At 35.9% G+C, this 13,591-nt stretch overlaps 2 protein-coding genes across 2 annotated transcripts; both read left to right on the forward strand.

Moving 5' to 3' along the window:
* The first annotated feature begins 1,323 nt into the window (after positions 1–1,323).
* Positions 1,324–7,266, forward strand: LOC134649839 (ras-related protein Rab-27A). Its single transcript, XM_063504675.1, has 5 exons — positions 1,324–1,571; positions 2,613–2,680; positions 4,189–4,303; positions 6,192–6,388; positions 7,039–7,266. Exons 1-5 carry the CDS (start codon positions 1,428–1,430, stop codon positions 7,142–7,144), a joined length of 630 nt encoding a protein of 209 aa, XP_063360745.1. The 5' UTR covers positions 1,324–1,427; the 3' UTR covers positions 7,145–7,266.
* A 2,074-nt stretch (positions 7,267–9,340) lies between these two features.
* LOC134649756 (uncharacterized protein K02A2.6-like) lies at positions 9,341–13,405 on the forward strand. The gene has a single exon (XM_063504587.1). It carries the CDS (start codon positions 9,341–9,343, stop codon positions 13,403–13,405), a length of 4,065 nt encoding a protein of 1,354 aa, XP_063360657.1.
* The last annotated feature ends 186 nt before the right edge of the window (positions 13,406–13,591 follow it).

A 13,591-nucleotide genomic window follows, 5' to 3' on the forward strand; every position in this document is an offset into this window, starting at 1 on the left:
AAAAAATGACCATTCCCCCCCTTTATCTCCGAAACTGTTGGGTCTAAAATTTTGAAAAAAGTACACAAAATAGTTCTTACCTATAGATGACAGAAAATCTATTAGAAATGTGCAGTCAAGCAACTTATCACCATAAAATTAAAATTGATGAAACTGGCCAAATTGGTGTTTGCGTCCGCGCGTCCTGTTTTGATCGGATAGTTTGGTCGGAGTGGGGGGGGGGGGGCGGATTGTCTTCGTCTGGGCACGCCTTAATCTACCAACCTTAACCCAGTCACATCAGTCCACAAACTACTAAGAAGATACGAGTCACAGTCAGTCAGTGCGAAAAAAAAGTTTTAAAAGTTTTACACTGTCGCGGTGTGGAAGCGCGAACGCGAGTGTGGAGTCGATTTCCCTGTCTGCGAATCTTTAATCAAAAGAAAATAAAAAAGTATATGCGTAAATAATTTACCCCCGGATAAAATTAATGGTTTTAGAGCGCTCAAAATGACTGATGCAGTACAATGAGTAGTATAGATACAGACTAAAAGAAATGAATCATTACACTAAAAAAAACTACTACCTACTATCAAACTATATAACACCGTCACGTCAAGGTAACAAGTCTCATTTTGCCATGACTGATAATAGAGTTCCTAAATTATACGAATTGCAAAAATAAACTTGTCCAAAAATCGACTATCTTAAAAAGTCACAAAAATTGCCTCAAAATCAAAAGTCACGCACATGTCACACGAGAAGGCGAAAAGTCACGAAAAATGTGACTTTTGTGACCATCTGGCAACGCTGCTTGGTCAACAAGATCTTGACAGTAGAAAAAGGCGGCAAATTTGAAAAATGTAGGCGCGAAGGGATATCGTCCCATAGAAAATTTGAATATCGCGCCTTTTTTTACTGACAAGATTTGGTTGACCAGCTAAATATACAGGCATCCAGGAGATTATTCCTCCTGAGTCCTTTATAAAGGATTTAATGTCTTGTTCTTATTTACTGACAATTTGGTTTGACCAACTATATTAAAAAAAAAATAGCAATAGCTGGCCAAATACAACAAGAGACAGGGTTTAAAATGCCATAAAACCAATTAAAAAGAAATTAAAATGGTTTCAGTCTGTTCGAGACCCATTTAATACCGGTGAAGATATTCAATAAATGGACTGATGATTTAAATGTTTAAATTGGTTTAAATGTAATGATTATTGAAAACAGCAACAACCCAACAACTGTCATTGTGACAGATGACAGTCTTTGCAACGAAATTGGGTGTGTTGTTGTGCTTTTAAGTTTTTCATTTAAATTTACAATTCAGCTAGTTTAAAACTTACAAACACTAGTCAACTATTCCCTGAAAATATTATGAATCATATTTAGTGGCAGCTTAAACCCTTGCAATCGCCTTTGGCTTCATTGGAAATTCGTTCAATATGGATTACGACTATCTTATAAAACTACTGTGCGTTGGCGATTCAGGAGTTGGAAAGACCAGTTTTCTGTATAAATATACAGACGGCGTTTTTCACACTCAGTTTATCTCGACAGTTGGTATTGATTTTCGAGAAAAGTCTGTGGTAAGTATGTTAAAGGCTTTTATTATGTATTGGTTGGCCTACACTTCGCAGTTTAAGTAAGCGTAATGAAAATATAAACAGGCAGACAGTAACTTTCGCAAGTTTCGCATTTATAATATTACTAACTAAAAAGATATAATTGGCCCAATTTTATCTTGTCGTATTTTTTTTTCTTAGGTTTGGATAAAAAACGAGTTCCTCATTTTAACCTCCTAAGGCTCAAGGTCCTACCCATAGTACTTATTAACTTTCTTGTTCAGACCCAGCTCCTACAACAATTGTGTAGTCATAGCGTACCACGGTCCTACCAGTAGGACTTAATATTTTCAAATTTCAAATTTTGCGCTTCTCGAAATTGGCGTGTACGAACTTCTAAAGTACTGTTTTGTTTTGTCTGTGAGCCCTTTAACAAGTTCGTAAAAAAAAAATCAAAGTGCTGTACAAGGTGCTGTATAAGTACAATAACATTAAAAAAAGTCTTGTAAGTACTTAGGTCTGAATGAGTAGAAAACAATAGTACTACTGGTAGGACTACGGGCCGTACTAACTACATACTCAATTTTTCGTTGGGCCTTAGGAGGATATATGAAATCACAACTTGTCCCAAAAAAAAACATAACTTATTGGAAGATATTTTAGGATATTTTAGGATATTTTTTTATTTTATGTAGGATTTTTGTTAGTTTTGATTGTGACATGTGATTTTATGTATGAATATTGTGTCTTCTTTTATTTATAATTGTAAAAATCGTATTGTAATTTTAATTGAATAAACGATTTGTATAAAAAAAAAAACAAAAAAAAATAACTTAATCCGGCATTGAATGAGTTTTAGGACATATACGGGTAAAATTGCACAGAATAGGGAACTCTAGATCTATCCACAAATTTTGTTGAGATCGGATGAAAAAAATTTGACCTCAAAATACTTAATGGCCCTAATAGTAATGTGATTTATGTCAATATCTGTATTTCAATATTTTCAATCTAGAAGAGTGATTTTAGTATTTTGCAATGTTTACAAGTATTTTGAAATTACAGATTTATCAACAGAATGGAAGGCAACACAGAATACATCTACAACTTTGGGACACCGCAGGGCAAGAAAGGTATGGAGAAACCATTTTTTTATAATCGTAATATGAAACAGTTTAATCCGCAATGTAAAAGTTTCATATCATGGCATAGTAACATTGCATGTTAGCGTCACCCGCATTGGTAAATTTTCATAAATTTATTACCAAGAGTCAGTTATGAATAACTTCATAAATCCACCTATTTAACATAAATTATACTACTAAAACCTTCCTTTGATAAAATTTTTGTCTGTATTGCATTTACACCCTGTATGGGTATTTGCACATAACTGTGTATCAATTGATTGTTAATGTCATAACCCATACATGTCAGGGATGTAATGATTAGGCATTACTGAAACTTAAGTCGCGCTTTACAGTACAAGTTAGAATTAAAATGACCGCACCGCAATATGTAATACCTGCACATCTGTTGATTTGTATTGCACCAATACATGTACAGCAATACTATTTGCTTAGCACCTTTATTTTAATTGCTTAGCAACTTCTATGCAGGGACGGGGAGGGGGGAGGTACCTTTTCTAGGGCATGGAGTTTTAATAGTCATCTGTAAATGTGTTGATTTCATTTCTACTTTTATACATATTTTATGTTAAGCACTCACATAAATTAGGTCATATTTAAAAGTCATGAATGTCACAATTCACAGCCTTCAGCTTCTGTTTAAGTACAGGTTTGCACCCTTAGGCTGAAAAATAAATATATTTAGAAACATGACAGTAAACCTTGTCAACAGATATGGAAAATATTTCTGGCATTCTTGAACTGTTACAGTGGCTTCGTATTAATTTACTTGAAGGATACCAACATTTAAATGTGAGTTGAGAGCCTAAGACAAGACCGTAGTATAATTTGTTAGCGGTTTTGAAATGATTGAAAAAAGAAACAGAGCAAAACAGCCTTCCTTTATTTTCATTATACTTTCATTTGTCATTTCATTTTCATTATCTGCATTTGTAAGCCATCATGTGTAGCATGTGTAAAAAAAAACATAGAGTATTGGTAAGTACCTTGCATATAATATTAATCATCTATTGAATTGAAACAGTGTACCCATAATGACTGTAAGCATGTTTATTATTTAGCATGTTATATAGTTTACGTCACCCTAGGCCCGTAAGTGGCTCACTTCCTGGCCAAGGCAAGACGTAAAACTTTAGACAAACCACGGGCGGTATTTCGTAAAGCCCTAGATCGCATATTTATGGCCCTCACCTTCGGTTCGGGGCACAAACACTTGCGATCTGGAGCATGCACGAATTCACCTCCCTAGGTATGTAATGTACTATAGTAAGCCATCAGATGTGTAGTATGATTTAAAAAAAAACATAGAGTATTGGTAAGTACTTTGCCTATAATATAATCATCTATTTAAATCAATGTATCCATAAGCATGTTTATTATTTAAGTAGCATGTTATATAGTTTGACTATATTTTTGCAAAAGATTTTTGCATGAACAAATTATACAGGTACACACAGATAACCCAACATTGAAAATATTGTGACAATTAATTTCAGGTTCAGAAGTCTAACAACAGCCTTCTACCGTGACGCCATGGGGTTTCTGCTTCTCTTCGATCTGACTAATGAGGCCTCTTTCCTGGAGGTCAGGAATTGGATCGAGCAGTTGAAGGTAATTTCCATTTAGCAGCATTATAAATGTGAAAGTTTGTATTTTTACTTTATAACATTATTATTATTAAATTTGTATGCGGTGACTGAATATTCTAGTTCGTTGTTTGTATGTCTGCCATATCACGGGACCTTTGGGAGGCGTACTTGGGGCCGAAGCCAACAGCGCAGAGGCCTTTTAAGACACTTTAATCTAAAAGCAAGGGATACACATGGCGGATACCATCCCCGAAAGCACAATGTGATACATCCGGAGATGGTCCCCGCCAGGTGCAAAGACTATTGCAGTGCAGTACTTTTGTGCTGCGATGGGAACTAAGGTCATGGGCTATAGATTTGAACGTTGGATGGACTGGATAATGGGCTATGGGAGAACTAGCGGACACCTGCCGTGACAATCAGTCTCAAAATTGTGTAAGACAAGTGGTGACTCGCCAACTCAATAGTGGGCCCCGCAATGGCCGCACGCACAGTGCGACAACAGGGCAACACTTCGGAGCGGCTGTAAGGTTGTCGACAGGTGAGTCTGCGGTAGCCAGATCCCGGTAATCCGTTCAGCGGGCCGCCGGCGTTATGACATTTTACACTTCCAACCGAGCATAGGTCCCGCTGTTGCGAATCCACTCTGGCCGGCCAATCAAGGCAAGCACAGAGGCGAGGGCCAGATGACAGGGCCCTCTGGAATAGGGGTACGCGGTGTCGCCACTCACCGTCAGCTCGCCACAAGCTGCCCCCGCGGGGACATTATTATTTGTTAAGCAGGCAGGCAGTTGGAATAACTGATAATGCCTGGAGTCCTAATCCTGTACGGATATGATGGTCGTTCTTGTCTACGTGACAGCGTGATAAAACGGTGTCCGTCACTTTCTTTCCCATGGTGTTAAACAGTGACAGTTATTTTATCACGTGGATAAAGATGGATAAAGCTATCCATAATAAGCTGGCTGGAGTCATCAACACAGTTTTCCGTGTTGAGTAGAATTTGCATTGTGATTATCTAATTTATTCTTGAACTCATTGACACTTTGGGCCGATACTTCGTATTCTGGGAGTTTGTTCCAAGCTTTGACCACTCTGTTGCTAAAGAAGTGTCTATGAGGATTATTGTAGGATTCATTAGAAAAAAATACGTCAGTGTGGATGCTCCGCAATCAGCGGTATTTTAATTTCACTTAATTGATCGCACGCTCATCTCATGCAGTGGCGAGAAAGATAGCGTGTCATACGACTTATGCGTTAGAGCGAGAGACTACGTTATTCACTATAACATAGGGTTTTTTCAGACAACGAGAATTGTGTATTTCGTAATAATATCTATCCAGTCTATCCTGTGATATAATTGCTAGAATGCAGACCCATGCCGTACAAAAGTATTTTCTCAACATTTGTGTAAATCTCAGCTTTGGCCAGATTAAAACTGTTTGTGATTAATATCCTCAATATAATAATTTTAGTGCTTTTTTTATATCCAAAATACTTTATTTTATAAATGTCAAATACATTACATTATTTCATAAATTAATAAATACAATAATACAATTAAAAAAAAACACTAACACTACACACACTACATACACTTTTATACTAACTTGTCTGTTCCTGGGTTAATCAACTTTTTCTTGTCACACGTTGCTATGGTTACGGTCTCCTGAGTCACTCTTAAAATTCTAGGTTTTTCGTATTTAAATGAACCAAACTTGCATTTTATGGTAGTTATAAGACCTTTCCATAATGGGACATCTACAGAGCATGTTAGTAGAACATGGTACAGCAGTTCTTCTAACAATCTATGCTACTATTGTCTCCTCGCTGATGGGACAGAATAACAACAAGAAATAGTTGATTGACCCTTGAATACCTCACTATAATTATTGTCTAACTAATTCCAGACACACAGTTTGAGCGAGGACCCCGACATTGTCCTCTGCGGGCACAAATGCGATCTTCAAGAGAAGCGCCTCGTCAACCAGAACCGAGCTCGAGAGTTCGCCAAAAACTACAACTTGCCTTACTTAGAGACCAGCGCCAAGTCCGGACAGAATATAGACCGGGCCATAGAGATACTGTTAGACAAAGTGATGATCAGGCAAGTGCAATATATAAAAGAACCGGACAAGTGAGAGTCTGACTCGCCCACCGAGGGTTCCGTATTTGTTGTGGCAACAGAAATACATCATCTGTGAAAATTTCAACTGTTTAGCTATCACGGTTCATGAGATACAGCCTAGTGACAGACAAACAGGCGGACAGACAGACAGACACACAGACGAACAGGGGAGTCTTAGGGTTCCGTTTTTACCCTTTGGGTACGGAACCCTAAAAAAACGATGTACTTAAAGTGGAGTATAGTTTGGCAAAGTATCTGGAGCATAGACAGAGAGAATCCTATGATTCTACATCGACCTTACCTATGTAAGGTCGATGTAGAGAAGACCAGCATATAAAAACTGATTGCAGGTAAGATCGTCATACGTCGCTCAGACACAGAAAGGAAGAGCTTCACTCCTTATGCTTTACTAACCTGTAAGTGGTACTACGTGTACAAACGCAGGACCAGGAGTTCATAGCGACGATAGTTTGTAGACGCTCTTACCCACGTTGCACTTAGTTTCTTAGTATCTCCCAAAAAAAAGTGACAAAAGTTTTGATTCTACTGCTGTCCCGCTCGCATACCGACTAAGCGGCAGCTCCGCATCCAATGTGAAAACGCCCAACATTTTGTAACGTATCTTTCAGAATGGAGTCGTCAGTCGAGTACGCTATGCTGTGCGCGTCGGGACGGCGGCGGCAGTCGCTGCAGAGACTGCAGGCCAAGCAGGACAGCAAGCCTTGCTCCTGCTAGACTTAAGGCGGTACCACTGCGACGCACACTATAGAAGCTACTAGAATGACGCACGAAGCTAGGTAGGCGTGCGTAACGCCAGTCGCACATTGCACACGTTTACATACGAAATTTATGCAACCGTAAGGACTATCTAGACTGACTCGTTTGCGTGCTTAGGCTTGAGATACACTTGTAAGTTTTTCTTAAGTAAGTAGGGACAAAGCTACTTGTTAGAATGAGATAACGATATTCATCTCTCATTCTGTAGTATAGCTGTGTAACAGTAACTTACAAGTGTATCGTGGGCCTTTGGCCTTGAATTCATGGCAATGTGCGACCGGTCAAAGAATAACATTACCTAATGAAAAGCGTGTTGCAGAAATAGTAATTTTAATACTAAGAGAATCTTAAAAACTGATGTAGTGTGGCTGCGCGCCGCAGTGGGTTTTCGGGTTTATTATCTGTGATTTTATACACTCCTAATATTTTACAATCATTTTCGATTTTTTGTCCTAAGTGCCAAAGACACAATGATCGTAAACAGTTAAGTTTCTAAATTTTAAATGAGAAATATATTTTTTAGTTTAGCCATAAACCACATTGGGACTAAATACAGTATGTGAGACTGACTTTGATTTTATAGTACAAATGAACTATTTATTGGCGGGCTGAAATGGTCATAGGTAGTGGAAAATACTTGAATATGGTAATACTATTGCTAGTATTGATTGAGCACAAGTAGTATTTTGTGGATTTGTAAGTGGTGTTTAAAAATTTAATACCCTGTAGGTATACTTATCATTATTTTTGACCTTATTACGATACCAGGTTTTTTGTGAACCAAATTATATCTAGTAAATTTTTTAGACACCTACCCTTAATTATTTTTGTGGCACAAAGTGTTTTTATGATACCACATTTTGCACCATATTGTTTTGTGTGCATAAAATTGTATACATATTATTTTAAAGTAAGTATAGGTACATAAGTAAAGAGATCTCTAAACTTTTATGTCATTTTAATAAAGCTAGTCGATTTTAATAATCTTTTTCTACGTATAAATACATATTTACGACCAAATTATTCCTTTGTCCGGCCTATGTACAGGTCCATAATTTAGTTATACATATTTATATGAACACAATATTTAATAATACTGTAGGTAGATTCGAATCTAAGATAATAATTATTTGTAAGTCAACATTTTTTTTGTATTACTTATTCGATATATTTCATCAGTATTCTAACTTTGACAAGGTTAAAAACTTATGAATTGAGGTTAAATGAAAAATAAATGTAAGTGTGCACTTATCAATACCCATATCAAGGAAAGTGAGTGTAGTACGTTTTCTAAAGGATGTTACTATTGTAATATGTATATGAATAAAAGTATAGTTATGAGCAGAAGAGTCTAGGTGAACGATAACACATACCTACAAGTAAGTACCTACTAATTGTACAACATGGGTTAAACCCTATTTTCATTTTAACTTGTACTTTAAAGTGCGACTTATCCTATCCTAGTTATTTGAGTAACATTTTATGAAGATTTTGTCACTGTATCTACGGACAAAATCTTTATTTTACAGTATTTTGACTGATCTCAAGTATTTCTACAATAAAATTATAAAATTTTATGAACGTACCATTGGATATTGACATAATATGTATTTTGTATGAATGTTAGGACTCTTACAGACGAGCGACAGCAACCGGCGACCGTCGCCAGCTGCGGCTGGCGACCGCCCGCGACTAGACATGGGTAACTCCGGAGTGATAGATAAAAAAGATATATATCTTTCTCGCCATATAATCCGAATGTATCAGTATATCCGTACCTCTCACTCCCTCGGCAACGATTTATGAAAGCGATAAGCGAAGTCTCGGTCGCGCTTCGACCGAAGTAACACGAATGAGCGACAGCGGTCGTTCGGACGGATTCGGACGCGTCATTCGCTATTCCGCGAGAACGAGAAGTAGATACATGGTAGATACTGTAGATATGGATGTAAGAGGGATATTATAAGTAGACTATGGCAACACCAGACATTGTCATGATGGCTTGATGTATGTAGACAGTGTTGATTAAATAAAGATAACTTTTAATAAAAACATCTTCTTATTTACATGGCGCAGTCGAATCTAAAGTGAACGAACGTGAACAGTATTAGGAGAAGTAAATGGGCGCAGTGGTTAGTGATGTGAACTTATAAAATGGAAACTCTAAAACAACCGCCGCCATTATCCCTACAAGGAGATCCATCGGAAAATTATAAAAAATGGCTACAAAGATTTAAACTCTATTATACTGCCACGGGGGCAAAACAACGATTAGATGAAGAAAGCAAGATTGCTTTATTTCTTCATTGCATTGGTGAAGAATGTATAGAAATTTACAATAATTTTGACAATGAAAAAATTAAGACCTATGAAGAGCTCGTTGAGCAGTTCTCAAAATATTTCTTGCCACTAAGCAATGAAAGTATCAACAGAAATGTCTTCTTTAGACGTAAAATACAAGAAGGGGAGACTTTGGACGAGTATGTCAACACATTGAGGACCCTAAGTGCAGACTGTAATTTTGGAACACTTAGGGACAGTTTAATAAAAGATCAGATAATTAGAGGAATTAAAAAGAAAAATGTTGTGGAACGTCTACTCAAAGAATCTGACCTGGATTTGCCAAAATGCATAAAAATTTGCAAAACATATGATTATACAGAAAAACAAATTAAGGACTTTGATGTTGAAGAACAAGCAGTAAGTGTAGTAAAGAAGGACAAAGGCTATAGTTATAGATCTAAAGAAAATACTGATCAAAGAAAACAACCAGAGAGAAGAAATTATGGATCAAGAAATATGAGAGATCAATCTGAGGAAGCAGGTACAAGTGGATATCAGCGGTCACAGTCTACTACCAGACCTCCATGTCACAGATGCGGCTTTGTACATGGTTTCAAGTGTCCAGCGTTTAATCAGGTTTGCAAAAAGTGTAACAAATTCGGGCATTACGGAAAAATGTGTAGAAATGTCAAGAATGTGAATGTAGTAGATCTGTCATCGGATGAAAGTGATATTGTGTTAGGTATGGTGCAAATTAATTCGATTCAAAGGAAAGAAGACTATGAGGCCATTCAAATACATGGTCACATTATAGACTTTAAATTGGATACTGGTGCGGACTGCAACGTGCTTCCATTAAGGTATGTTAAGAAACTCGGATTAGAAAATAAAGTGAAAAAAAATGCAAATAACTTGTATAATTATGAAGGAACAGAGCTGAACTGCGTCGGTAAAATTAAATTAACTGGAAATTTTATAAATAATAGACAAGTACAATTGAAATTCTATGTTATCGACTCAGTTCGCCCGATTCTACCAGTGTTAGGTCGTAAATCAATATTCAAGGAAGAACTAATGGAAAGAAAATATCTAAATTGTATAAAAAATGACTGTAATAATCTCACAGAAAATTATAAAGAACTGTTTGATGACAAAATTATAGGCACTTTAAGTGGTTCAGACTATAAAATCAAGTTAAAAGAAAATGCTCAGGGCAAAGTGGAATCTTGTAGGAAAGTACCAATATCATTACACGAGAGCTTGAAAAGGGAATTAGATAAAATGGAAAAACTTCAAGTTATTTCAAAAATAACAGAGCCGACTGAGTTTGTTAGCAATATAGTTATTGTAAAAAAACCGAATGGGAAAATTAGAGTTTGTTTAGATCCAGGAAATTTAAATAACTGTATTATGAGGGAACATTTCAAATTACCTACCTTTGAAGAAGTGTCTAGTAGAATGGCAGGTGCTAAAGTATTTAGTAAACTGGATGCATCTACAGCATTCTTTCAAATTAAACTTCATGAGGATAGTGCTAAACTGTGCACGTTCTCTACACCTTTTGGTAGATATTATTTTAAACGTCTACCATATGGGCTTTGTTCTGCACCAGAAGTTTTTCATCGTAGATATAAAGAAATTTTTCAAAATATAAATGGATGTGAAGTGTTTGTTGACGACCTAGTAGTATATGGTAAAGATCAAGCAGAACATGATGAACGTTTATTAAAAGTATTACAAATGGCAAAAGAAAATGGGGTAAAGTTTAATTCAACTAAGTGTGTATTTGGAAAGTCAGAAATAGAATATCTAGGACACCTACTGACTAAAGATGGTATAAAGCCTGATCCTACAAAAATAGACTCTATAATTAAAATGGAAAAGCCACAAAATGTAAAAGAATTGCAGCGCTTGTTAGGAATGATCACATATGTGGCCAAGTTTATACCATCTTTATCACAAGTTTGTAGTCCTCTAAGAAATTTAATAAAAAAAGATGTAGAATGGTTGTGGTCAAAAGAACATGATGATTCCTTTTGTGAACTTAAAAAAATATTAGTTTCAGACCCTGTGCTGCAATATTATGATGTCAGTAGACCAGTGAAATTGTCAGTAGATGCTTCAAAAGACGCTCTTGGAGCGGTATTATTACAAAATGACTTACCGGTAGCTTATGCCTCCAAATCCATGACCAGCACTCAAAAATTATATGCTCAAATTGAAAAAGAACTCTTAGCCATTTTATTTGGATGTTCTCGCTATCATCAATATATTTATGGTAAACAAATTGAAGTTGAGACTGACCACAGACCCTTAGAGTCAATTTTTAAGAAACCCATATGTGATATACCATTAAGATTACAGCGCATGCGTTTACACTTGCAGAAATATGACATAATTGTGAAATACAAACCTGGAAAAGACCTTTTGATAGCTGATGCATTATCTAGACATAATTTAAAAACAAATGATAATCTTCTAGAACAGGAAATTGAGGCTCAAGTTAGGATGGTTGTGAGTTCTTTACCAGTAACAGATAGGAAATTACAAATTTTTAAGGATGAGACAAATAAAGACACAGATTTACAACAAATAAAATATTACATTTTGAATGGATGGCCAAGTATTAAAGATATTCCTAATAGTTTGAGACCATACTTTACATTTAGTGGAGAACTGTATGTGTGTGATGAACTGATTTTCAAGAATAACTGTATTATTGTTCCACAAACCTTAAGATCAGACATGTTAGAGCGTATTCATTACAATCACATGGGATTAGATAAGTGTAAGGCTAGGGCTAGATCATGCATGTTTTGGCCGTTCATGTCAAGAGACATTGAAAATAAAGTTTTGAATTGTAGTACATGTGATAGGTTTAAGAAAAATAATATAAAAGAACCTATGCAAATTAGGGAAATGCCAAATAAGCCATGGTGGCACTTGGGTACAGATGTATTTCACTATAAAGGAAAAAACTTTATAATTGTAGTGGATTACTATAGCAAATACTTTGAAGTGTCAGAATTGAAAGATTTACGACCAGAAACTACAATAGATGCATTGAAAGCTATCTTTAGTAGATTTGGGATCCCTGAATATTTGTATAGTGATGGGGCGACTAACTATACTAGTATCAAATTTAAAGAATTTGTTACTAGTTGGGGTTTTGTACACAAAACAAGCAGTCCTACCTATGCCCAGTCTAATGGATTAGCGGAGAGATATATTCAAATAACTAAGAATCTTTTTAAAAAAGCTGATTATGAACAAAAAGATAGATACTTAAGCCTGTTAGAATATAGGAACACACCAATTTCAAAGGAATTTAATTATAATACGCCTTCAGAATTGTTAATGGGCAGGAAAATTAAGGGTTTGTTGCCTAGTATTCAGAAACCTAGTAAAGAAAATTGTAATGTGCAAAAAATATTGTATGACAATGCATGGAAACAAAAACAGTACTATGATAGAGGATCAAAAAACTTGGCAAAGCTAGATGAGGGTCAAAAAGTTGTATTACTTAATAATAATAAACCTAACAGCTATGCTGAAGTAGTGAGAAAAGATAGCAGACCCAACTCTTTTCAAATTAAAACAGAAACTGGACAGAACTTGTTTAGGAATAGAAGGTACTTAATAAATTGTAAAAATCAGAGAGAAATGAAAACTGTAAGAGATAGCCCAATATTGTATAGCGATGAGGAGGAACCGTTGACAGTATTTGAAGGGTATAGAAGAAATAGTATTGCTGATATGACAGATGATAGCTATGTTTCAGAACAAAGTAAGAATATTGTTGATGTTCAGAACTACACAGAACAAAATGAGAATGGTCAAAGTATTGCTAATGAAAATAACAATTCTGCTATAAGAACTAGAGCAGGCCGACTGATTAAGAAACCTAGCTATCTCTGTGATTATCAAACTGATTGAATTTGATAGTTTATGCTTTTATATGTGTTTTAATTATTTAGCTATTATTGTAAAAAGTCTACTTGCTAGTAGACAGACATGTCATGGTTGTAGCTGCTTGAAAAGAAAGGGGATGTAAGAGGGATATTATAAGTAGACTATGGCAACACCAGACATTGTCATGATGGCTTGATGTATGTAGACAGT

Source organism: Cydia amplana, chromosome 7 (assembly GCF_948474715.1).
Source record: "Cydia amplana chromosome 7, ilCydAmpl1.1, whole genome shotgun sequence".
Classification (NCBI taxonomy): Eukaryota; Metazoa; Arthropoda; class Insecta; order Lepidoptera; family Tortricidae; genus Cydia; species Cydia amplana.

Coding starts and splice junctions, on each gene's coding strand:
- LOC134649756 (XM_063504587.1), top strand. CDS start 9,341: ATGGAAACTCTAAAACAACCGCCGCCATTATCCCTACAAGGAGATCCA.
- LOC134649839 (XM_063504675.1), top strand. CDS start 1,428: ATGGATTACGACTATCTTATAAAACTACTGTGCGTTGGCGATTCAGGA. Junction 2,681..4,188: donor GACACCGCAGGGCAAGAAAG/GTATGGAGAAAC, acceptor AATTAATTTCAG/GTTCAGAAGTCTAACAACAG. Junction 6,389..7,038: donor TTAGACAAAGTGATGATCAG/GCAAGTGCAATA, acceptor CGTATCTTTCAG/AATGGAGTCGTCAGTCGAGT.